At 42.5% G+C, this 25914-nt stretch overlaps 2 protein-coding genes across 23 annotated transcripts in view; both read left to right on the forward strand.

Annotated features, from left to right (window-relative positions):
* The window catches only part of mycbp2 (MYC binding protein 2), a 77763-nt gene extending 61345 nt beyond the window's left edge, over window positions 1-16418 (forward strand). For 21 of the 22 annotated variants that reach the window (XM_037789564.1, XM_037789567.1, XM_037789573.1 and 18 more), the window contains 28 exons: window positions 12-1643; window positions 1761-1930; window positions 2480-2727; window positions 2831-2998; window positions 3495-3652; window positions 3744-3943; window positions 4159-4308; window positions 4404-4564; window positions 4719-4875; window positions 5012-5236; window positions 6583-6648; window positions 6921-7160; window positions 7251-7340; window positions 7432-7512; window positions 7592-7858; window positions 7992-8275; window positions 8393-8489; window positions 8629-8748; window positions 9529-9630; window positions 9723-9851; window positions 9989-10121; window positions 10254-10357; window positions 11597-11785; window positions 11874-11981; window positions 12183-12392; window positions 14064-14171; window positions 14750-14915; window positions 15033-16418. In XM_037789564.1, the coding sequence (XP_037645492.1) occupies window positions 12-1643; window positions 1761-1930; window positions 2480-2727; window positions 2831-2998; window positions 3495-3652; window positions 3744-3943; window positions 4159-4308; window positions 4404-4564; window positions 4719-4875; window positions 5012-5236; window positions 6583-6648; window positions 6921-7160; window positions 7251-7340; window positions 7432-7512; window positions 7592-7858; window positions 7992-8275; window positions 8393-8489; window positions 8629-8748; window positions 9529-9630; window positions 9723-9851; window positions 9989-10121; window positions 10254-10357; window positions 11597-11785; window positions 11874-11981; window positions 12183-12392; window positions 14064-14171; window positions 14750-14915; window positions 15033-15148 (5879 nt within the window). In that variant the 3' untranslated portion in view covers window positions 15149-16418. The remainder of the gene's footprint in view (window positions 1-11; window positions 1644-1760; window positions 1931-2479; window positions 2728-2830; window positions 2999-3494; window positions 3653-3743; window positions 3944-4158; window positions 4309-4403; window positions 4565-4718; window positions 4876-5011; window positions 5237-6582; window positions 6649-6920; window positions 7161-7250; window positions 7341-7431; window positions 7513-7591; window positions 7859-7991; window positions 8276-8392; window positions 8490-8628; window positions 8749-9528; window positions 9631-9722; window positions 9852-9988; window positions 10122-10253; window positions 10358-11596; window positions 11786-11873; window positions 11982-12182; window positions 12393-14063; window positions 14172-14749; window positions 14916-15032) is intronic. The other variant, XM_037789572.1, reaches the window with a different exon arrangement.
* A 1745-nt stretch (window positions 16419-18163) lies between these two features.
* Window positions 18164-25872, forward strand: fbxl3a (F-box and leucine-rich repeat protein 3a). Its single transcript, XM_037789586.1, has 5 exons — window positions 18164-18465; window positions 19467-19848; window positions 19992-20114; window positions 21105-21276; window positions 22254-25872. The coding sequence occupies exons 2-5, from the start codon at window positions 19468-19470 to the stop codon at window positions 22892-22894; spliced, it is 1317 nt and encodes a 438-aa protein (XP_037645514.1). The 5' UTR covers window positions 18164-18465; window position 19467; the 3' UTR covers window positions 22895-25872.
* Window positions 25873-25914: the final 42 nt, after the last annotated feature.

A 25914-nucleotide genomic window follows, 5' to 3' on the forward strand; every position in this document is an offset into this window, starting at 1 on the left:
TTAACGTTTAGGTGAGCGAGGGAACATGATGCCCGGGGCTCGGCCCATGTCCCCAGCCTCCAAACACCGCCAGGAGAACCGATCTCCCAAACAGGAGAGTCGGGGAAGCCGCTCATCCGAACAGAGCAGGAGCAAGACGGGGGAGGGTGTACTCTCGGCCAGCGAAGCCCTAATCCTGCGGTCGGACACGGCTAAACTGAGGTCTGACTCTCACAGCCGCTCTCACTCGCCCAATCACAACACTCTGCAGGCCCTAAAGGCAGATGGTAGAACCCCGGGACTTCGTGCCGAGTCCCCCAACCCTGGCTCCCGCTCCTCGTCTCCCAAACAAAAAGGCGTATCCTCTTCAGGCAGGTCTAGTCCGTCCAGCACCTCCTCCCAGAACTCCTCTTCAGCCAACCATGACAAGAACCTCCCAACTAAAGTTAGCCCTTCCTCCAAAGCCCGGCTGGACCCTCCCAGAGAGAGGTCCAAATCAGATTCATACACTCTGGACCCAGACACTCTTAGAAAGAAGAAGGTTCCACTTACAGAGCCCCTTAGAGGCAGGTCTACCTCTCCCAAACCTAAACTGTCTCCTAAAGATCCAAATCAAGAAGTGATGAGTAATGCGGAGAACCGTGTTCCTTCTCCACACGTGACCCAGGAGAACCTCCACAGTGAAGTGGTGGAGGTGTGCAGCTCCAGTGCTCTCCTCTCCGAGGATGGCAATGATGAGAACTCAGAGGCTCAAAATTCTGAAGATGGATCATCCAAGGTGCACTTTAGCATCGGCAAAGCCCCTGTCAAAGAGGAAGTAGAGAGTCGCGCATCACCCAAAGTCAGCCGCAAAACCTCCAGTCGACACACGCGCCCTAAGAAGGACAAATCTGGGCCTCTGTTTAAAGGCGAGAGTACATCCAGGGCCACAGAGCCCGCCAAACAGGCCATGTCACCTTCTGTGGCCGAGTGTGCACGAGCAGTCTTCGCAGCATTCCTGTGGCATGAAGGTATCGTCCACGACGCCATGGCCTGCTCCTCCTTCCTCAAGTTCAACCCAGACTTAACCAAAGAGCACGCCCCCATCCGCAGCTCCCTGGGACAGAATGCTGAGGAGAAGGAGAACAAGTTAAAGAACCGCCACTCATTAGAAATTTCCTCCGCACTTAACATGTTTAACATCGCTCCACATGGCCCAGACATCTCCAAAATGGGAAGCATCAACAAAAATAAGGTGCTATCCATGCTGAAAGAACCTCCGCTGCCAGAGAAGTGTGAGGAGGGGAAAGGAGATGCCAATTCCTATGAGATGACTTCTCATCCCGCTATGAGGGCAAAGTCAATCTTACCGTTGACGTTGCAACATCTGGTGGCATTCTGGGAGGACATCTCTATGGCCACCATCAAGGCAGCCACTCAGAATATGATCTTCCCCAGCCCAGGGTCCAGTGCCATCCTCAAAAGGAAGGAACATGAGAAAGACGGTAAAAAGGCAAAGAAGGAGAAGAAGAAGAGGGAGAAGGCGGAGGTGCGTCCAAGAGGGAATCTGTTTGGAGAGATGGCACAGCTCGCCATGGGTGGACCAGAGAAAGACACTATCTGTGAGCTGTGCGGGGAATCTCACCCTTACCCAGTCACCTATCATATGAGACAGGCTCACCCAGGTAAGAATACAGAAAGTTAGAGTTTTGTCATTTTGAACAAGGGTACTAGTCATACAGTATATCTCTCCAAAATGTACTTTGTCCCTTTAACATCCCTCCTTGGTATTTGCGTGGCAGGTTGTGGCCGCTATGCTGGAGGCCAAGGCTACAACAGCATTGGCCACTTCTGTGGTGGTTGGGCTGGGAACTGTGGAGATGGAGGCATAGGAGGCAGCACCTGGTACCTGGTGTGTGATCGCTGTCGGGAAAAATACCTGAGAGAGAAACAGACTGCCGCCAGGGAAAAGGTAGCCTACTTTTGCAAGATTTTAGTGCTTCAATGTGTGTCGCTCTTTTACTGAAGCACTGTCAGCTTTGTGCATCATACTGGTTTCTTACGCCCGGGCCACACTGCCTGCGTAAGCAGCGCGGCTCAGGCTCGGCTCAGGCTCGGCTCAGGCTCGGCTCGGCTGCGTCTCTTCTAGAGATGCGAGATCTTTTGACCGTATATTGACATCATACCAGCAACATTACCACAGTTTCAATGTCTGTATCTGTAGAATATGTCACAGTACCGGCTTCTAATTGTGGATTATTGTTATTATTTACAAATGAGCGCAGGCTTCTTAAACCTTTTCTTTCTAAAACACATGTAAATCACATTTAAAATGCACTGAAATGATCATTATGAAAGGCCAACTCTATGTAGAAAGAAAGGGCTGGCTGGCAACGCTGTCTGTGTGGACGCAACATGCGCGAGAGACACAGTAGTTCAGCGAGGTAGCCGCCAAGCGCTGCTCATACAGGCGGTGTAGCCCGGGCGTAAGACTTGAATAAATCTGCATGTTCTTTGCCAGGTGAAGCAATCCAGGAAGAAACCCCTGCAGGTGAAGACTCCAAGGGCGCTGCCCACCATGGAGGCCCACCAGGTGATTCGGGCAAACGCTTTGTTCCTGCTCTCCCTCAGCAGTGCCGCCGAGCCCAGCATGCTGTGCCACCACCCTCCCCGGCCCCTGCACTCCCAGCTGCTTCCTAGCCTCAAGGAGGGCGTGTCGGACGAACTCCCCAATAAAATGGGCTGCCTCTACCTTCAGACACTAGCTAGGTAGCTAACAGCTCAGTTAATAACAGGTTGCTTTGATATAGATACGAATACTCTACAGTGACACATGCTTCTATAATGATTCGAGTCTCCTCTCATCCTGCAGACAACACACTGAGAACTTTGGGGCCTACCAAGACGATAATCTCTTCCAAGATGAGATGAGGTATTTGCGCTCAACATCTGTTCCTGCACCTTACATTTCAGTCACCCCTGATGCCTGTCCCAATGTGTTTGAAGAACCAGAGAACAACATGAAATCAATGCCCCCCAGGTAACACATCTTAGCACGATGTTTTTAATTACTTCCACTCATTAGCATGCTTACATAAAAACGAGTCAATCACGGCATTACAGATTTTTCTCATACACCATCTTCTACTGTTTATGCATGACATAGACATACACTACATACATGCATGCTATTTAAATCATGGCAGTCATGGTTCCCGTTACCTTTTGAGATATTGAAATTATTCTCCCATGTACAGAGCAGACCAGCAGATAATGCCATTTTGTCATTGCAGGTGCAGATATAACCTTTACAAATAGGTAGTTCTGTGACTCCCACTCCCTCCCCGGCACCCTACTGTACATAGTGTGACAGCAGGCCTTTTTTTCAGAAAGTGTTCCTTAATTGTTATGCCTCCTTATAATGACCAGCCTCATATACAGTACAAAAGCCTGGCTGCTCTGTTCTCAGGTTAATTTAAGTGTTTTTTGTCAATGCATGTCTTTATGATCTTTGTGCCTCTTCTGTTCTCTTTTAGTCTTGAGACCAGTCCCATCACAGACAGCGATACAGCTAAGCGCACAGTGTTTCAGAGGTCTTACTCAGTCGTAGCATCCGAGTATGACAAGCAACACTCGCCTTCTCCGGCCCGGGTCAAAGCCGTGCCCAGGCGCAGGGTTCACAGCGGTGATGCAGGTAATTACACGTGATCGATTGACAAGTGATACCTAAGGATTAGTGAGCAGCATCTGTAACATCAACCTGTCCTGTCCTCCCCCCCATACAGAGGTGGGATCTTCCCTGTTACGGCACCCGTCTCCGGAGCTATCCAGGCTGATCTCGGCCCACGGCTCCCTCAGTAAGGGGGAGAGGAACTTCCAGTGGCCTGTCCTGGCTTTTGTTATCCAGCACCATGACCTGGAGGGCCTGGAGGTGGCCATGAGGCATGCACTGAGGAAGTCTGCCTGCAGGGTGTTTGCCATGGAGGTACAGGCTGCAATATCTCTCTGAATCTCAGAGCTCAGGCTTGCTTTAATTGTTGCTATTTATTCAGCAGTGACTCAGGGTTATAGGCAATTACTGTAGTTGGCTGGGTAATCAATTAGATTTGTATGCTTAATTAGCTCATAGACTTAAGTTAGACTCTTTTGTGCATCGTAAGAAGACTAATTGGTGTGATTTTCTCTTGGTGTCCTTGTCAGGCCTTCAACTGGCTGCTGTGCAATGTGATCCAGACCACATCCCTGCACGACATCCTTTGGCATTTTGTAGCATCTCTCACCCCATCGCCCTTTGAACCTGAGGACGAGGAAGAAGACGAGAACAAGGGGAACAAAGAAAACGTGGAACAGGTATTGAGTGGTTAAACGTCAGGAACCACGCCACTTTACTTTTGCTTTGTTGTGTCATCTTCTAACTGTGAACATCTCCATTCTGCGCCCCACAGGAAAGAGACCTTGGCGTTTGTGAACACCCTCTGTCAGACATTGTTATCGCTGGGGAGGCAGCTCATCCTCTCCCCCACACCTTCCACCGCCTCCTACAGACCATCTCTGACCTCATGATGTCACTTCCTAGTGGCAGCTCACTTCAGCAGATGGCGCTTAGGTACGCTTCCTGAATGACTGAAAAATTATACCATCCCACAAACCAACATTTTTAAATGAATTGATTTCAAATTATACTAATGCAGGGAGAAGTCACATATTCTTCTTCTTTCTGAATGTTAGGGAATAGGTTTGATATTTGTATTTCCTTCTAGGTGCTGGAGTCTCAAGTTCAAGCAGTCCGACCACCAGTTCCTCCACCAGAGCAACGTTTTCCATCACATCAACAACATCTTGTCCAAGTCAGATGATGGAGACAGCGAGGAGAGCTTCAACATCAGTGTGCAGTCAGGCTACGAAGCAATGAGCCAGGCAAGAAAACAACCACTTACTTACTTACACATCAGATCTGTTTTCTGTTGGTCAACATGGATTGAACTAACAATCTTATTGTTTGTTATGCATCTGTGTTTATGACATACACTAACCTGACTGTGTGTGATAATAGGACCTCTGCCTGGTGACCTGTCTGAAGGATCTGACCAGTGTAGTAGACATCAAGACGTCCAGTCGCCCCGCCATGATTGGAAGCCTAACAGACGGCTCCACAGAGACCTTCTGGGAGTCTGGAGATGAGGACAAGAACAAAACCAAGAGCATCACCATCAGCTGTGTGAAGGGCTTAAACGCCTCCAATGTGACGGTTCATGTGGACAACTCCAGAGACATCGGGGTAAAGGGGCAGAAGCAGCAATGCCACTGTGTAAATGCAAAGTTAAAGGGGCTCTATGTAAGAATCAGAAATTGCTTGTTAACAGTGACACCTGTGGCCATTAAGTCAACGACAGTCGGCGCCCTGTTGCTCGCACTCGTGCTTATGCTTGCACTATGTAGACGCGAGCGAGCACCAGTCAAAACAGTGAGGCGACACACACGTGAATGTGATTGACAGGCATCATGTTGATTATTGTTAGCAACATTACCCAGCTAAAACCACAATATCTCTATATATTTAACATGCTTGGCAGTAATGTTAGCTTACATGTCTAATAGGAATGTTGCCAGCTCGGGGTTCGTTTTGATACCCAAAACCAAACTAAGGTCCCTCCATGAATCGAAGGCCCGGCTGATGTTGATCCTAGTTTTCCCCCCGATGTCACATTCCTGTTTTGCAAGACGAACTCCAATAGATATATATATTATATATATTTCCGTGGGGTTTGTTAGCTATCGTTGCAAACTGTTATGGTACGTGTCCACAGGGGCGTTTTTTATCGCGAGCGGACGCGACGCTTCCCAAAATTGGACGCTTGGTGGGCTGTCCCTAGAAACAAGGCACTCGGCTCCTGATTGGACGAACGCTTTCCCACCGTTGGCTGCTGCTCCCAGCTTTCAAACCGGAACCAGTATGGAGGCTCGTTTGGAAACTTTCTTCTCTTATTTCACGAAAATAGTTCACTGAAATGTGTTTCTGAAAACATTTGAGGCGAGAAATAAGCCACGCAGTTGCTGAATCTGTCTTTATTTTGGATCGACAACGTTTATTTTAAAAGATTATCGGGAGTTTCGAGAGGTGGCGAGTCGCGTCGGACGCCCGTGATTTGCATAAAGTAGTGGAGCCCTCAACTTCATGCAAATAAGGAGCGGGCGTCGTGACGCCTAGTCTCTCCAATCGCGACGCCACGCTACCATAATACATTGCGCGGCTGCTTGCATAGACAATGAATGGAGAGCGTGGAAAGCACGGAGCCTGTGGACACGTACCGTTAGCCCTGTAGCGAAACTGAAGAGAGTAAAGGCACTCACGAGCTTGCATGACTTCACATCCGTTGGATTTTCCCGAAAAAACAAACCGCATTCTCCACATTAAAATCAGTCTACAGGCTGATAGAGGGAACCCAAAAAGTCACGGAAGGTCTCATTTTTTAGGTGAGATTACAACCTGTTCACACATTGGCAAAAAAACAATTAAAAAACCTTTATATGTTTAAAAACTTCCATACAGTCCCTTTAAAAACCAAGGTGGAATTGATGATAATATATTTATAAAGGCTGAATTTCTCTCTGTCATATCCACAGAACAAAGTCACATCAGTTACATTCCTATGTGGAAAAGCAGTAGAGGACCTCTGCAGAATCAAACAGGTATGGTCACTTTCTTTGGCAGTAATGTGGGAATACAGTGTAACATGTATGTTTAAAGTCTGAACGCATGTGGTGTGCTATATAAAGCTGTATATATATGTAGATTGATTCCTTTGTCTCCTCTCCAAATCACCGTGACTCATTCAAAGTATTAAATTAGTGGGTTGTTTTTACAAGGTGCAACTTGGTTGATCTAGCATTACAATATAGTACAGATTTACATGCACAAGGGGCAGAACACTGTGAACATCCTCATGCCTTTTTCATCCAAGGTTGACCTGGACTCGCGTCACATGGGCTGGGTGACAAGTGAGCTTCCTGGAGGGGATCATCATGTGATCAAGGTGGAACTGAAAGGACCGGAGAACACCCTGAGGGTGCGCCAGGTGAAGGTCCTCGGCTGGAAAGAGGGCGAGAGCATCAAGATCCTAGGACAGATCTCAGCCAGCATGGCCCAGCAGAAGAACTGTGAGGCCGAGACTCTCCGAGTGTTTCGCCTCATCACCTCGCAGGTCAGTCCGACTGCTTCATCCATGTAATCGCTTGACAAATATCTGCAGTCTCTCGGAAACTTTACTGTTTACTTCGTTGCATGCATTTAGGTCTTTGGAAAACTTATCTGCGGAGATGCAGAGCCGACTCCAGAGCAGGAGGAGAAAAACCTCCTTTCGTCACCCGAAGGAGAAGACAAGGTCTGCACTGTGACAATTTACCTGTACTGTTTAACTGACTCACATATTTAGTGACCTTCAACCTGACATTTTACACCTTTTTTATGAATAGGCACCGTCTGATGCAGACCTTAAAGAGCACATGGTGGGAATCATTTTCAGCAGGAGCAAACTCACCAACCTCCAGAAACAGGTAATTAGTCAGTTCTTCAAACCATTCAACGGGATTGTAATCTCAGCCCTCTTAACTTAATGGGTGTATTCATTTCCAGGTATGCGCGCACATCGTCCAGGCCATCCGTATGGAGGCCACACGCGTGAGGGAGGAGTGGGAGCACGCCATCTCCAGCAAAGAGAACGCTAACTCCCAGCCCAGTGACGACGACGCCTCCTCAGACGCCTACTGCTTTGAGCTCCTGTCCATGGTGCTGGCCCTGAGCGGCTCAAACGTCGGCCGCCAGTACCTAGCTCAGCAGCTAACACTCATGCAAGACCTGTTTTCTCTGCTGCACACGGCTTCCCCCAGAGTACAGAGACAGGTGGGCGAAAGTACAGTGTTTCTCAATCTGCAACCTCACCGCTAGATGTCGCCAGATCTTACACACTGAACCTTTAAGGTAAATGCCTTGCGACGCTAAACAACTTATGTTCTTGTTTGCCATCTGATCTCAGGTCACATCGTTGCTTAGACGCGTCCTTCCAGAGGTTACACCCGTACGACTTGCCAGCATCATCGGGGTGAAGGCTCTGCCGCCAGCGGACATCAGCGACATCATACACTCCACAGAAAAAGGCGACTGGAACAAGCTCTGCATCCTCGACATGTTCCTGGGCTGCATCGCAAAAGCCCTCACTGTGCAGCTGAAAGCCAAAGGCACCACCATCTCTGGCACGGCCGGCATGGCTGCAGGCAAAGGGGTCACCACCGTCACGCTGCCCATGATCTTCAACTCCAGGTGAGTTTGCTTCCACTAGGCCTAATGACACTCTGAAAGAGATGTTATTATATGAGACTTTTTTCTTTGCAATTTCCTTTGATTTTCATACTTATTGCCTCTTTCCGTCATACTCAGCTACATCCGCAGGGGAGAGAGCCACTGGTGGATGAAAGGCTCCACTCCTCCTCAGATAGCAGAGATCATCATAAAGCTGGTTAAAGACATGGCAGCTGTAAGTTCCCGTTTTTTTTTTTTTTAAATCTATCTTTCCCTTTAACTCTCTGTGAGCCTAATTTGATACAAAACCACATTTGTCATGTTGGTCATAAATATCATGTTTTCATGTACTGTATTGCACTTTCTGTTTTTAGGGCCACCTTTCAGACGGTTGGTCCAGAGTCACCAAAAATGCAATAGCTGAGACCATCATAGCCCTGACCAAAATGGAGGAGGAGCATCGGTCTCCTGTACGCTGTATCGCCACCACAAGGGTATGGACTCAAATCTATACTATCTATGCTTACAACTACTGGGTATTAGTTAATCATTAGGGCTGTCAAAGTTTCAATGCCACTAGATTCTTTAATGCATTTATGCAACTTGCAATTTTTAAGGTTGTAGTGGGCTCAGTTCTAAAGCTAGAGTGAAGATACTGGTATCATATGAAACTAGAAAACCTAGGGAATCCATTGGTACCAACCATGTCATACAGCTTGTTACAAAGGAGGCTAAATAAAGCTCCAAGGTTATGCTAAATTTTGGCGAAGAAAAACTATCATGGCCATTTTCAAAGGGGTCTCTTGACCTCTGACCTCAAGATATGTGAATGAAAATGGATTCTATGAGTACCCACGAGTCTCCCCTTTACAGACATGCCCACTTTATGATAATCACATGCAGTTTTGGGGCAAGTCATAGTCAAGTCAGCACACTGACACACTGACAGCTGTTGTTGCCTGTTGAGCTGCAGTTTGACATGTTATGATTTGAGTATATTTTTTTATGCTAAATGCAGTACCTGTGAGGGTTTCTGGATATACATACATTTGCATAACAAGCATATTTGCCCACTCACATGTTGATAAGAGTATTAAATACGTGACAGATCGCCCATTAAGGTACATTTTGACCAGATGAAAAATGTGTGATGAATTTGCGATTAATCATGATTAACTATGGACAATCATGCAAATATTAATAATCGTGATTCAATATTTTTGATCAATTGACCACCCTAATAATCATATATAATATCCTGTTCTGTCTCGTAGCTGTGGCTAGCCTTGGCTTCACTGTGTGTGCTGGACCAGGACCATGTCGACAGGCTGTCCTCTGGTCGCTGGATGGGCAAAGATGGACAGCAGAAGCAGATGGTGAGAGAAGACTATGACCTACACTGTGTGAAAATAACATGACAGATTATCAAAAGAATAACAAATTGATTTCCTCCTCCTTTTATCCACAGCCTATGTGCGACAATCACGACGATGGCGAGACAGCAGCCATCATCCTGTGTAACATGTGCGGCAACCTCTGCACCGACTGTGACCGCTTCCTCCACCTGCACCGACGCACGCGCTCTCACCAGAGACAGGTTAGTGTTGGCCGTTAGCGTGACGATTCTTCCGATAGTGTTAACTGCTGATTAGTTGGATAATATGAATCAATTTATAGAAGGCATGTGGAGTAGAATGAGCTGGTGTTTAATATTGTCTTCATGGCTGCTTTCAGGTGTTCAAGGAGGAAGAGGAGGCCATAAAGGTGGATCTCCATGAAGGCTGTGGGAGGACCAAGCTCTTCTGGCTCATGGCTCTGGCCGACTCTAAGACCATGAAAGCTATGGTGGAGTTCAGAGAGCACACAGGTAACATAGCAACATAGAATACCACTGTGCTTTTTTTGGGCGCTCTGATTATATATATTTCTGCAAATTTATTATTGAAAGAACTGCTTAAATTGTGTTATTCTATTAACAGTAAAGTCATTATTTTTGCAGGTAAACCAGCCTCAAGCAGCTCCGATGCCTGCAGGTTCTGTGGTACGAGGAATGGCACCGAGCTGTCTGCAGTGGGCAGTGTCTGCTCAGACCCAGACTGCCAGGTACTGAACATCAACTATTAACAAGACAACTTAATCACTTATTATCTGGACGTCTTGTCATTTCTGGCCTTCTGTCTAGCTCATTACAACTGTAACCACTGGGTTCCTTTTTATGCCTCCGTGCCAGCGACAGCCGTGGCCGGAGGCATTTTGTTTTTGGGTTGTCTGTCCCATTCTCGTGAACGCCATATCTCAGGAATGCCTGGGGGGAAATTCTTCAAATTTGGCACAAACGTCCACTTGGACTCAAGGAGGAACTGATTCGATTTTGGTGGTTAAAGGTCACTGTGACCTCACAAAACACATTTTGGCCATAATTCAAGAATTCATATGCTAATTATGACAATAATTATGACAAGTTCACACAAATGTCTAAAGGCGTTTAAAGGATAAAATTATGAAGTGATGACATTTTGGAAAGACATGGATGCAAGGCATTAATTCTAGTTGTTTTGAAGATAAAGTTTACCTCTAAAAATATATACATATTTTTGTTTGTTTCAAAAAATATATAGAACATATATACATATGTATACAAAAAAAAGAAGTATATAAAAAAAATAAAAGTGCAAGCAAAATGGCAAAACAATAAGACTAAGAAAATGTGTTCAAATGTACCCGAGTTAGCAGAGAGGCTAGTTTTCATCGGCAGTCTTTTTGCCTGATGTTGTTAGGCATCCTAGAATAATGAAAACTACTTTCTATCTATCCATTCTATAAAAACAGGTGCTTTCCTCTTTGTTCCTTATATGCAATTATATTGTAATATAGCTGTGTTAACTAGTTATAAATGTATTTTAAAGATAGAAAAATAACCTCAACCAGTTTTGCTAAAACACTGTACCTACTTCAAAACACAGATCCTATTCCCAAACCTAAGGATTATGGTGTTAACTGACTAGAGGTTTTTTTCCTGAGGAGAGGAATTGGAGGTTTTGCTGAGTGGAAATATTGTTGTAGAATATTAATAATACTTGAGAGGGTTAGTATGGATTCAAGCATAGCCTGATGGAGCTGAAGCATCCCCTCCTTTGAGGCTTCCTTGATTCCCTCAAAAGGAACGGTCTGTGATGAGTCTTACAAATAATGGATGAGGCGTTGTCCACTCACTTCAGAGAGGACCAAACTACACTAGATGCACATTAAGCAATGTAGAGCTACAGGATGTACTAAAGTGTATATTTCACAAATACTGTAGTTCCTTAGCCTTACCTCTTTCTCTGATGTTGTCTCCCTCAGGAGTATGCTAAACTGGCCTGCAGTAAAACTCATCCTTGTGGACACCCCTGTGGCGGAGTCAAGAATGAGGAGGCCTGCCTTCCGTGTCTGCACGGCTGTGACAAGAACACTGGCTGTCTGAAACAGGACGCAGACGACATGTGCATGATCTGCTTCACGGAGGCCCTCTCTGCTGCTCCTGCAGTACAGGTAGTTCTAAATATACACTGTTTGTCCTTTAGGTGGAAGAGTTTCACTTCAAGTCTTTTTCTCATTCAACTCTTTGTTCTGTTCTCAGCTGGACTGCACTCACGTGTTCCACCTTCAGTGTACTCGTCGTGTTCTTGAAAATCGCTGGCTCGGGCCCCGAATCACTTTTGGGTTCATGTTGTGTCCCATTTGCAAGGTAAGATGTTACCTGAGCCTCTGTGACTGAAGAGATTAACCCAGCAACAAAGAGGTTGCAAACTGTTTCCGCCACACCTTGACTGTACGACTGCTTTGTTCACTGCTATCTTTGTGAAATGCCATTGACACATACTGTAAGCTCAACAGAACTACCTTTATGAATGTGGTCTGGTTTGTTTGTTTCATTGTTTGCCTGCAGAACAAAATCAATCACTCGGTGATCAAGGACCTGCTGGACCCCATCAAGGAGCTCTATGAGGATGTGAGGAGAAAGGCTCTGATGAGGCTGGAGTATGAGGGTCTACATAAGAGCGAGGCAATAACCACACCAGGAGCACGTTTCCACAACGACCCTGCAGGCTTTGCCATGAACAGATATGCATACTATGTCTGCTTCAAGTGCAAGAAGGTACTATATAACCTAAAGTCATTTTAACTTTAAATATTGTTTAGGGGTTGAAAATGAATGGTTGCCCTTATTTCCAGTTCCAAATAAAAACAGGCAATTCCCGCACAGTCAACATTTCGGTCGTAAGGACCTGTCTCAAGACATAACAATCGCAAAGTGACACAGTGCTTAAATATAGCTCATGATTGCATGATAACTTTTTTGGGTCCATGCTCGTACACAAAAGGGCCAATCGCTCAAAACTCCCTACAGTAGAAATACAACATACATAGGTAAACACACATTCAATCAAAATCCCTTTGACATTATTAAAATGACATTTTAAGTTAATGGTATACATTAGGGCTGTCAATTATTAGTTAATACGTTTTTAATACTCTTATCAACATGGGAGTGGGCAAATATGCTTGCTTTATGCAAATTTATGTATATATTTATAATGGGAAATCAATTAGCAACACAAAACAATGACAAATATTGTCCAGAAACCTTCACAGGTACTGCATTTAGCATAAAACAATATGTTCAAATCATAACATGGCAAACTGCAGCCCAACAGGCAACAACAGCTGTCAGTGTGTCAGTGTGCTGACTTGACTATGACTTGCCCCCAAACTGCATGTGATCATCATAAAGTGGGCATGTCTATAAAGGGGAGACTCGTGGGTACCCATAGAACCCATTTTCATTCACATATCTTGAGGTCAGAGGTCAAGGGACCCCTTTGAAAATGCCTGTTGCCCCATGCCAGTTTTTCTTTGTCAAAACTTAAGCCTAAGTTTGGAGCGTTATTCAGCCTCCTTCCTGACAAGCTAGTATGACATGGTTGGTACCAATGGATCCCCTTTGTTGTTTTAGTTTCATATGATACCAGCTTCTTCACTCTAGCTTTAAACCTGAGTCCACTACAACATAAAAATCTCAAGTTGCGTTAATGCATTAAAGACATTAGTAGCGTTAAAACGAATTTGCGTTAACGCGTTATCTTTGACAGCCCTAGTATACATATATAAGACATAACCCAAAGTACACAGAATATAAATGCCCCTCCCATAGTTTTAGGTCCACCCATAAATATACAAAATATACATATACACTAAAACACATTCTCGGGAGGATAGGCCCAACAAGGAACGAAAACATGTTATATCTAAAGCACGAAAGTCTTAATCAGTCTTATTTTCACACAACCACACTGCCCTCATAAAAATATAGGTTCACATGGGTAAAGGCTCAAATCAAACAAAATACAATAGAATAGAAAAATGGCAGGACATAGACCAACTCCTGACTATCCCATAAAATACAACAAGAGGCTAAAGTCCATCTCCACTATACAACAGCTTACACCATGGCAAAAAAACCTTCCCCATATAAAACACACAGATCAATTAAAAAAAGATTTATTTAAGGGTTTGGCAGCAGGTCTAGTTTGTTCCACAGGATATTTTACAGGAGGAACCTGAGATCCAGGTCCTCATTCATTCCCAAAGGTGTAAGAGTCTCTAATTCAGTAATCCAATATGCCTCCCGTCTCAGGAGGGTTTCCTTCAAGCTGCCTCCTCGTCTGGAAATTTGAATCCCAGTATGCCAGTATGATGTCGGGGGGATGTTTCATAATAAGCGCAAAATGCACGGAAACCGGACTGTCTTTGTTGCCCTTATTTCCAGGCCTACTTTGGGGGAGAGGCTCGCTGCGATGCGGAGGCCGGACAGGGAGATGACTACGACCCCAGTGAGCTGATCTGTGGAGCATGCTCAGATGTCTCCAGGGCTCAGGTGGGTGAATGATGCCTGGGAGGATCATGGCTTATGGCCCAATTTAAAAGAACATTTTCTTTTAGACATTTTGGGAAATCCACTTATTCTCTTTCTTGCAAAGAGTTAGATGAGAAGATTGATACCACTCTGTGGTCTGTATGCTAAATATGACCCTGTATTCATTAGGTAATTAGCTTAGCTTAGCACAAAGACTGGAAACAAGGGGAAACAGTTAGCCTGGCTCTGTCTGAAGGTAACTAAATCCGCCTAGCAACACCTCTAAAGCTCACTAGTTAACATGTTATATCTTGTTTGTTGTAATCCATACAAAAAACAAAATGTGACAGAGTCAAATTCTGGTTTTACAGGGATTTAATTGCTAGACAGTTTCTTGGCGGGGAGCAGTGACTACCTTGAATCTTTTTATCACTGCGATGTTGCCAGAAAACCAGAGACGAGACTGGTATCAATCTTCTCGTCTCACTTTCGGCAACAAGGCGAATAAACATATTTCTAAAAATGTGTGACTGTTCCTTTTAAAAAAAATCTGCTCACATGTACTCTTCCCCTGCGGATTCTTGTTTACTTGTCACCAGATGTGCTCCAAGCACGGCACAGACTTCCTGGAGTATAAATGCCGGTACTGCTGCTCGGTGGCTGTTTTCTTCTGTTTTGGCACCACACACTTCTGCAACGCCTGTCATGATGACTTCCAGAGGATGACCAGTGTCCCCAAGGAGGAACTACCCCATTGTCCTGCAGGTGCCTAATGAGTCTATTGAGTACACTCTTCTGGAAAATGTTAAATTATTCAAACTGACAGAAATAACCATAAGGAAATAAATAAGCAAGCTGTTTTCCTTTTCCTTTCTATCACAGGGCCCAAAGGCAAACAGCTGGAGGGTACTGAGTGTCCTTTGCATGTGGTCCACCCACCAACGGGGGAGGAGTTCGCCCTGGGCTGTGGGGTGTGCAGAAATGCCCACACCTTCTAAACAACACAAGACTTCTACTGAAAACCAGTTTGTCTACTGTGATTTCTGGCTGCTGCTGAAGCTCAGCCATGAAGCTTGGCTCTTTGCATTGTCAAGTCTCCTGGACACCGGACCAGGTTTCTATCCTCCGCCAAGAGTCCTCAGGTCTGCTCCCTCTACCAACATCAATATCCGGGGCTCCGCTACAAACACGAGCTGTGGCTCCTTTTGGATTCAGAGTAACCTGAATGGGGGAAAAAAAAGAACAATAGAATTTTAAAAAAGAAGAAAAAAAAAAAGAAAATATCTTGTGACGTGTTTGCATGCGGCCGTTGTATTCCCTCGGCTTCTATAGACGTTGCACACCTCCTGATCACTGAAAGTGTAACAATACAAGATTAAACATTGAATATGAAATAAATTTTGCTTAAAAGGCAACTGTGGATCAGCGTGGTTTAAAAAAAAAGAAAAAAAAGGAACAGGCCGTCTTTCCAGCTTCCTAACTATAAATTTAAAATATTGTTGTATGTAAACTTTTTTCGTAATCTTGTACAGTATTCTCCACTGTCAAGTGCATCATGGGTTGACGGACAAAAAAAGAAGGTGGATAAGACTGTTAAGAATATTATGTTCGGGAGGAAAATAGTGTACGATTTATCTAATCTTGTATATAATGATACTATTCAAAATAGCTGTATTCCGAAGTTGCTACTCTTCACTTCAGTTTTGTTTGATATTCTGGGTTATGTTTTGAGCCAGAACTTTTAATGAAGTGCAATACTGGGTGTGCCTCCTATTTTGCAGCTGTTTAACCTATGGAATGTATGTCAATAAAGCCACTGTACATTTTTATACAGTAGACGGTCGTAATTCCCCCTCTTCTAAATGTCAGATCTCCTCTGTTGTCTGGATATGAGAAGGAGGAGCCTGGCGCCTGCAGTGAATGATGGTGGATGTAAATCCTATTTTGCAGCTCTGTCAAACAAAAAAAAAGAAAAAAGAAAGAAGTACCAAAATCCTACAGTAATACAAAAACAAACAAAAAACCTCACAGTGAGACTGATTACAGCTGAATGATTTGAGGGGCCAGTCTTCACACCAAATAAAATTGTGCACCTGTAATGCTTTTCCCTAGTAGGAGGCAGGGGGATCGGGGGGGTCAGGGGAACAGAGTGTGGAAAAAAAGCTGCTGTTATATATAAAAAAGCTTAATACTTGTGAATCTGCTCTGTAATATCTGTGGTGGATGGAGTTGAATGGTAATAAACCAGGTTCTCTGTTTCGCAAAGTATACACTGTGTCATTAATGAGTGGTGACATTTCTATTAAATTACCCACTGTCACTGTTGGTCTTTGATTGTTTTATATTGAAGACACAAGGGTGCAAAATCCAGCTGGAGACTTAAGTGGGCCATGTATAACATCATTTCTGCAAATACCAAATTTAAAAGGCTGAAGCTCTTGTACAACTCAGCAGAGACTAGGGAAAAAAAAGATGTATTACTCTACCATTTATTTCCTGGTGCCAAACTGCAAAACTAATTCAGTCAGGTCTCACTGAATGGCAAAATAAACCCTACTGATGACCTGCAATACCTGTGTAAGGGCTGCATTACATGCCAGTCTGTAGTGTAAACATCCAGGGGATTCAAAATGTGTTTTTTTTCTTTGTGTGTGTTGGTATTACCAAAATCCATATAGGTTAGCATGATTACATCATTTGCATACAGTATGGCAGGAGGAACGTTAAATGATGACATTGTAACTGACTGAAATAATATTTTCTTTTGAATCATCATTTCACTCTTACTTTTTTTTAAATACGTAAAAACTAAATTGTTTTACAAATGAACATTTATGCTAAGCATGTTTTTAATGCTCCATTCACAAGAACGTGTACAATTCAATATACGGAATAGAATAATGACAATAGAAGTGATGGGAAAAATATACAATTGGGGATAATTTCACACACTAATTAGCATTTAACATACATACTAAATAATAGCAACTTAGAAATAAAGCAATGTAATAATAAATAATAATAATAATAAACTTTATTTGTATAGCACCTTTCCAAACATAGTTACAAAGTGCTTTACATAAGTTAAAATAGTGCAAACATCAAGATAAAAACAATATAGAATAAAAACATAGGCCAAAATAAAATGTTGAACATAAGACTTTAGTACAAAAAGTCAACAATAATTAAATTTAAAACAAGGGATTGCTATAAAAAGGCCTTCCTGTAAAGGTAAGTTTTGAGGCATGATTTAAAAGAAGAAACAGAGTTTAATAGCCTGAGTTCCTCCGGAAGGGAGTTCCACAGCAATGTAGTTTTTTTATTTTTATTTTTTATTTAGCTTAGGACATTCAAAGGGACTAAAAAGTAATTTAAAGTAAAGTAAGTTTGGTTGGGTCTCTTTCGATTTGCATACATGAATATATTTGATTTTTTTTATTAAATTGACAAGATCTGAGACTTTTAGCCGCAATTTATATCGGTACATTCAGAAACCAATAACCAAGTTCTTGTTTCATAAAAAAAAATATGTGTGTAAATTATTAAAAAAAAGATAGAAAGAATTCAATTAAATTTGCTTTATTGGCATGACTGTCAGGTAAACAATATTGCCAAAGCGTCAATTCAATAATAAATAAAAATAAAAACATATATATACAATTCATTAAGCAAATTACAATATATAGATATTTAAAAAGAACATGCATGTAAATTGAAGAAAACAATAAAGAAGTAATTCATGTTTGTTGTGTCAATAAAACAAACAAACAAATAAAAACAATACATTGCAATATCAAAGGATAAATATAAAAAAACAACAAAAAAAAACGCATGAAGTAGAGGAGTAAATAAAAGGCAGAGTGTGAGTTACATCTATTATATATATATTACCATCTAGAAGAGAGTCATTTTTAGGAAAAACAAGATAGTGTTTTTTTCTGACTCTGGAGTGAGTCATCCTTCTTAACAAAGACGATCTTTACGTAACAGCCATTTCGCATTGCATTTTCCCATGATGCACCGCTGCTTGCTGTCACAACAACAACTCGCCATTTCAGATCCAGGAGGCCGAAACAACGAAACAAACTCCCGCGGAGGAACTAACTAGGTCACCAGACTCTGTCCTGTTCTCCGTCTGAAACACCTCTGACCTCTCCTCTACCGTCACACGGTTGTGTATTGAGTTCAGATGCATGTTATCTGGTTGGTGAGCACGAGCTGTTCCTGCGTCGGTCCGGGCTGAAAGTGATCAGAGTCAACGGTCGGATCGTTCTGCTAACGGCTAACAGCTCGCGGCTAGCTGAGTGTAAACAAGGTATGACGAGCTGCTGCCTCTCTGTTAGTTAACTACTTTAATATGTAATATTTGTGTTTTCTGTGGTTAGTTTTTTAAAGCCAAGTCTAATTTTTAAATGCTTAATAGACTGCTTCCCTTATGCTCATGTCTTGCTGCTATGACAACCCTAATGACTAGATGTACTAAACACTCTCTGATGTTGGAGTCAAAGGAAAGTTGTTGTTCATTCAGTTTAACCTCGAGCGTTGATGACTGTATGCAAGTTGCACTTAGCTTTCTACCACACGCACTGTATAATATCAGTGTATTGACGGCTACCTGCTGAAGCATGGCCTCCGGCTTACATGTCTTAATGTTATGTCACACACAGACACAGACACGCTCCTGCTGAAAGAAGCAATGTGACGTGTAACTGTGTAAGCAATGTGATATGTAAATACTGTACTGTGTAATTTAACCACTATATTTATTATTGTGAGAATATAATCATTTATATCATGTTTATTTTTGTTTATAGCTTATTTTGTATATTGTATATTCTTAAAATTTCAATTTTTTTAATTATATTTCATTCTAATGTTTTTATGTATTCTTTTGTTATTATAGTGTTTGACTTGCACCAACATAACCAAAGCAAATTCCTAGTGTAAATCTCTTACACCTGGCAATAAACACAATTCTGATTCTGATAACACATTTAAACAGCTTAAGTTATATTCCTTATTTTTTTAATTTTAAAAATGGACACATATATTAAAATTTTCATGTGAAAGCACACCTCTACATTTGTTTATTTGTTTATTTATTTTGCACAATTTAAGACTATACAACATAACAAAAAAATAAATCAATAATATACAGTGCAGGAAGAGGCAAAAAAAAACCCCACTGGGATTATCTAAAGTCAGTTATGGGTTAAACTGAATGGATTTATTAATCCATATTATTGCTGTGTAGTTAAACATGTCTGTGTTTTTCCATGCTGGACTATAACAAGCTCGTTACCTCCATTTTTTCAGGATGAAGCGGATTAAAGGAGGAGAGGAGGACAGCAACAGCTCCCCTGATAAGAGCCCACCAGAGGCTTGCAAGAAGGTGCGGACGGAGACGAGCGAGGAGTCAGAGGCAGTGATTGCCAGTGAGGCACCAGAGAGTGAATGGGCACGACTGCCTCAGGAGCTTCTGCTACACATCTTCCAGTACCTTCCACTGCTGGATCGGGCTTATGCCTCTCAGGTGTGCAGCAGGTGGAACCAGGCTTTCCACATGCCTGAGCTGTGGAGATGCTTTGAGTTTGAGCTTAACCAGCCAACCAGCTCTTACCTGAAAGCCACACATCCAGACCTCATCAAGCAGATCATAAAGAGGCACTCCAACCACCTGCAGTATGTCAGCTTTAAGGTAAGGGTGGAAAAAGCAGTTGTGTCTGTGTCGAAATATGCGTCCTGATTCTGGGCTGATGTGTTTACAATTTGCTAGACTGGTTTAAAAATGTTGTTTTTATGTTCCTGAAGTGACATTCGATGTTTGTTTGTACTTGCCAGGTGGATAGTAGTACAGAGTCTGCAGAAGCAGCATGTGACATCCTTTCACAGTTGGTGAATTGCTCACTGAAGACCTTGGGGCTCATCTCTACAGCCAGGCCCAGTTTCATGGAGGTTCCAAAGGTATAATCAGCATAATCACCAGGGGTCTGGGTTTATAAGGGAAAATCAAATGAACTCATTATAGTGTATGATTTCATTTCATTATACATTGCTAATGCCTTTGATGCTAATTTTGTTAAAGCTGTGGCTGAGCTTGTTAATAGTCGGTCGACGGGATAGTTTTTGTCATTCTCTTCCTATCTGAGGATGGGGCTGAAAAGCAGTGTCTGTTCTCATGCATGGCCAAGGACAAGGATGTCTTTACTTCCAAGGCATCAGAAGGAAAACCAGTGTTATTTTTGCAAGTGCACTGTGAGATTCTTTCTATGAACTCTTGAAAACCATACTGCCCTGGGAAGCTGTCACCAGTGTATGAGTTAGTTTATGACTTATGGCATTATCATCATTGAAATCAAACACTTACACGCACACACACACACACACACACACACACACACGTACAGTATACAATCCAGGAACAATTAAGTTTTACGTGGATCATACATTCTGTAGTTGTCATACTTGAGGTATGATTAAGTGCGCCAAAGCTCTGTGGCGCTCCTTGTTTAACTTGTTTGCCACATCTTCAGATCAAACATGTCTTTCATCTAATACCGATAGTAAATTACAGATCTGGACAGGCTTGCATGAGTAAAAAAAATGTGCTCATTGTATTCTAAACCTCTAAATACATTAACTTTGAAATGTTCTTAATGTAGTAATCTAAATTTATTCATGTTAGTCTATTATTAATAACTACACATTGTATTATTAGTGAATCTAAGCCACTTGGTGTTACTAAAATCCATAGTACTAATCTGTGTGTGTTTCTGTGTGACTGACCAAAAATGTGTTTAATATGCACAGTACATATAGGCCACCATCAATCCAAATATAATTGATTCAAATATGAGCACCAAAAGCTGAGACCTGCCATCTTGGTAGGCACTTCTAAAAGATGCTGTCAGGCTTGGACCGTGTTATAATTCATTACAATTCTTCCTTCCACAGTCTCATTTCATCTCAGCTCTGACTGTGGTGTTTGTCAACTCCAAATCGTTGTCTTCGCTGAAGATTGACGACACGCCGGTGGATGATCCGTCTCTGAAGGTGCTGGTGGCCAACAACAGCGACACCCTGAGACTGCTGAAGATGAGCAGCTGCCCTCACGTCTCCCCAGCAGGTACAGTGATAGCAAAGACTCAAGTTTTAGTGCTTAGATTATTTTTTATTTAACCATTTGTGATTAAGAATCTCTTTTTCAAGGGTGACCTGGCAAAGACAGGCAGCAGCACAAAAACACAGTTACAGACAGAAAACACAAAGGGAGACAAACAAATGGAAAAAAACATAGCCAGGTAAATTTAAAAACATTGACATCTTAAGGAATCTGCTTCAAATTCTTTCATTTTGGATTTAAAAGCATTCAACGAGACCAAATCACTGAGTTTCAAGTCCGTCTTGCGACATATTCCATGCTGAGGGTGCAGAATACACAAAAGCCCTTTTTCCAATTTCCGTACGGGCATTTGGGACAGAAAATATAGAGAAGTCCTGAGAACGCAGAGAGTATTGTCCGGTACTTTTCTGTGTGATGAGGACACATCGGTAGTATGGGAGCAGACCAAGAATAGACTTATATATAAAGGTGTACCAATGACAGAGCCTACGGGTGGCCAGGGCTAGCCATCCTTCCCGAGAGTATAACTCACAGTGGTGAGTCAGAGCTTTAAAATTGGTAATGAACGTCAGAGAAGCATGTACGCTGTGTCAACCATATGAAGACACTGAGTAGAGTAATGCATATATAAAAGATCACCATAGTCCAACACAGGTAAAAAAGCGGCGGCAACAAGTCGCTTTTTTTTTTACATGAAAAACACAACTTATGCCGAAAATAAAAACCTAGTTTTATCCTCAGCTTTTTCAACAGTACTGTATATAACGGTGTCATCAGCATAGCATCGGATACGTTTTGACCCATATGAACAAATATTGAAGTGTGCATATTAGCTATACAGCCTGGTTGTCTTTAAATTCAGAACTGGATTAGAATTAAATATGTTAAATAAAACTGGCCTAAATGTTGTTTCTAGAGCAGCAACAGCAATGTTTACAACAGCATAGTCACTACTCACAGCAATCTGTCCATTTTTGCAGGGATCCTGTGTGTGGCAGACCAGTGTCACGGCCTGAGAGAGCTAGCACTAAACTACCACCTCTTGAGTGATGAACTCCTGCTGGCCCTCTCCTCGGAGAAACACGTCCAACTGGAACATTTGCGGATCGACGTGGTGAGTGAGAACCCCGGGCAGCACTTCCACACCATCAAGAAGAGCAGCTGGGACGCCATGGTACGGCACTCGCCCAAATTCAACCTGGTCATGTACTTCTTCCTCTATGAGAACGAGTTTGGCCCTTTCTTTAACGAGGAGGTCCCGGTCATGCACCTCTACTTCGGTCGCTCGGTCAGTAAGGAGGTCTTGGGCCGCGTTGGCCTCCACTGCCCTCGTCTGGTGGAGCTGGTGGTGTGCGCCAATGGCCTGCGTCCTCTGGACGAGGAACTGATCCGCATCGCCAAGCACTGCACCCAGCTGTCGGCCATCGGCCTGGGCGAGTGCGAGGTTTCCTGCAGCGCATTTGTGGAGTTCGTCAAGATGTGTGGTCGGAGGCTTTCCCAGCTGTCCATCATGGAGGAGGTCCTGATTCCAGATCACAAATACTCCCTGGATGAGATCCACTGGGAGGTTTCTAAGCACCTGGGCCGGGTCTGGTTCCCAGACATGATGCCGACCTGGTGAAGTGAAGCCAGAGAGGCACACAAAGTACAGTCCGTCTAGTTTGTGGTGTGGAACTCTCACGGCCTCCATGTTTGCATAGAAAAGCCTTTTAAATGCTCAGCTGTAGTGGAATGTTTGGTGCCAACATGGAGAGCATAAACTTTGCTGAACTCCTGTGTGGAGTGCAGGGCAGGAATGTGATGCGGGCACCTGACTGCTACACAATGTTATCATGTCTCGAAACACCACAAACATCTCTGCCTGTTAGTTTAAAAATAGACTGCGGAATCCCGCTTTTCCTAATCTGGAGACAGAACTCGCCGGGCCGGCTTCTTCACGTTAAACAATCAGCACACAGACCAGAGTAGGTTGGAAATATTTGACTAAAAACACTATGTTTTTATACCTGCAAATTGAGACATTGTAGCCTGGTTATGATAATCTATATTATGAAAGACGTCAGGGTGTGTGTGTGTGTCTATATGTATGTATGTATATGTGAGTGTGTGTATTCTAATGTTTTTTGGAGTATTTTGGGAAGATTAGGTGCACTATTGCATATTGGTAAACAACCACTTGGCCTACTTAAATCCAGTATGAGATAGCCGTACTGCAGTCTAACAAAATATGGCATTGGAGGTTTCCAAATAGCTGCGATGTTATTTGTACATAGTACGTGACAGAAGGTGTTTCGTCAGGTGTAGTCGAGGGGGAGGATTCAATTAATTTTGCAGAAGAGTTGCTGGGTCCTACTGTACACCTACATTTTAAACTAATTTAATCATAAAGAGCAGCAGTAGTGTTGAAGGCATCTTGCTTTTCCTCCTCGCCTGAGCTCATTCATGCATCAAAAAATGAAACCACGATTAGAAGCCATGTTAGAAGTTGGCCCAGGAGAGAAACAGAAATGTGCATATAGGTCTCAAATTGTGACATGAAGGCGTGCAGTGTCGATTGATGCCATGGATTTTAATTTTCTCCAAAATATGCAGGATTTTTTTTTCTGTCCTGCATCGTGGATCAATTGGCACGACAAATTACATTTTCGTTTTGTTTTTTTTTAAAGAAGGTTTTGTTCAGTCGTAGATTTCCTAAGCACTTTAACATGAATACCAAATGATAGTCAGGACAAAACAAGTCCTTTTTGCCCTAATGAAAGCAAGGAAACAATCTTTAAAATGCTCCAATTTGTATTAGTTGAACCCAGATTTGAATGACTATTTACACTGTTCTGGGGTTCTGTTGAATCAGATACCATGGACAGTATATTGAAGTAATAAAGCTAAAAAAAATTCTATGTAAATATAGATAGTGCACAGAAAAGTCTGAATTTGAAGGTAGAAATTGGTGAGATTGCTTCGTAATAATTCAATAGACTTGTCTCTGCGGCTAGTAGCTTAAAATGCGAGCTGGGAAAGCAAAAGTAACCCTTTGTGTGTCTCAGGTGCATTAAATGAATATATTTCCCTAAATAGGTTTCATTGGTATCTTCTGCTATTTGCCTGTTCAAGCTCTACACCCTAGCTCTATGTTGTGAATATCTGCCCTCCTGTTAGCCCTCGTTTGCTCTGCATCGTCGTGTTACCACATCGTACATACAGGAGACGAAGCAGTATTCATCGCTTCATTACAAACACCGTCTTTGCAGGTATCGCTAGTGCTCCTCTCCAAAACACCCATTCATTTCTATCTAAAGAGGTTTGGCAAGTCAGATGAGTGAAACAAACTGTTTTTCCTTTAAGAAGGAAGTCCAATGCATCTGTATATAAAACGCTGTGTGTTTGATCATTATGAATAGAAATGTACCTATTTCTTTATTTCGCCCTCTGTCAGGGTTTGAAGTTTCCTTAACCAACGGCCCGTGTCTTTTATAAAACCAGAGTGAGTTATCCTTTACTAGATGGATCTTTTTCATACGGTAGAACAAACACTACAGAAGATAAAGCTGTGTAATTTATTGATATGGATACCGGTTTTGTAATGACTTTGTGTTTTCCAGTTATACAAAAAAAGCAATCATTATAACCAGCAAGCAGACCAGCAGCAAGGTTAGTTTCTTTTTTTTACACTTCCACCTCGGTCACTGGGATTTTGTTGCATGTGGGTGGTGCAAAAGTTTCGAAACCTGAATCGTACACTTACTTTTACTCAGACTTTAAGAAGCTGAGTTGAAGGTGCACCAAATTGCTAGCAAAGTCACAATCAATCCATTAAAAGTGTCATTAAGAGATGTCAATAAAAGACAATATGTACTTTCACAAAAAGTTAAAAGAGTTATCAGTAGTGGACAAACTTTTGGACAACAGCGCATGACAACAAGATCTGTAGATCACCCCGATTTTGATTTTTTGGTTTGTTTTTCTGCCAGACTTTCCTTTTATCCATGTCGTATTAGACATTTCATGTAAACAAACAGCAATGTAGACTAAAACTGAGACACTTGTTGCAGGAAGTGCAAATGCTTCTTAGTGTTTATTGGATTGAACTAACAGTCTATTGATTAGTATTGGTCTCTTATCACTGACGTTAGATACCTGTGCTGATTGTCTGTTCTCTCGTGCATTAGCATATTAATGGTTACAGTAACATATCAACCTGATTTATTTTTCATAATTTGTGCAGTGCATTACATGGTTGCCGTGACAGCAGCTCTAAAGCGAAGGTTGTGTTTCAATACTGTACTGGTTTTAATCATTTTCCTGTCGTCTTTATTGGCTTATATTGGAAATTTCAGTTGGGTAAGTAAAACATGTTTCATTTAAATACAGATAAAATACATCATTAAGATGCCTTGTCAGTAATTCTTTTAACCTCATTTGTCCAGAGTCCTCCAGTAAGTTTTATTAGGAGTAAACTGGTGTTAACAATGTTGTTCTTTTAGTTTGGCTTCTGTATGGCAAATGCTTTGTCTACTTTGCTTAACTGGTCATCTGTCTTGAAATTAAAATTATTGTTTTGGACATGTGATCTTATACTGGTAATAAAAATGTGTGAATGTACTCTTTACACCTGTCATTTTATTATTTATTATAACACTGCAG

Source organism: Sebastes umbrosus, chromosome 13 (assembly GCF_015220745.1).
Source record: "Sebastes umbrosus isolate fSebUmb1 chromosome 13, fSebUmb1.pri, whole genome shotgun sequence".
NCBI classification, from domain to species: Eukaryota; Metazoa; Chordata; class Actinopteri; order Perciformes; family Sebastidae; genus Sebastes; species Sebastes umbrosus.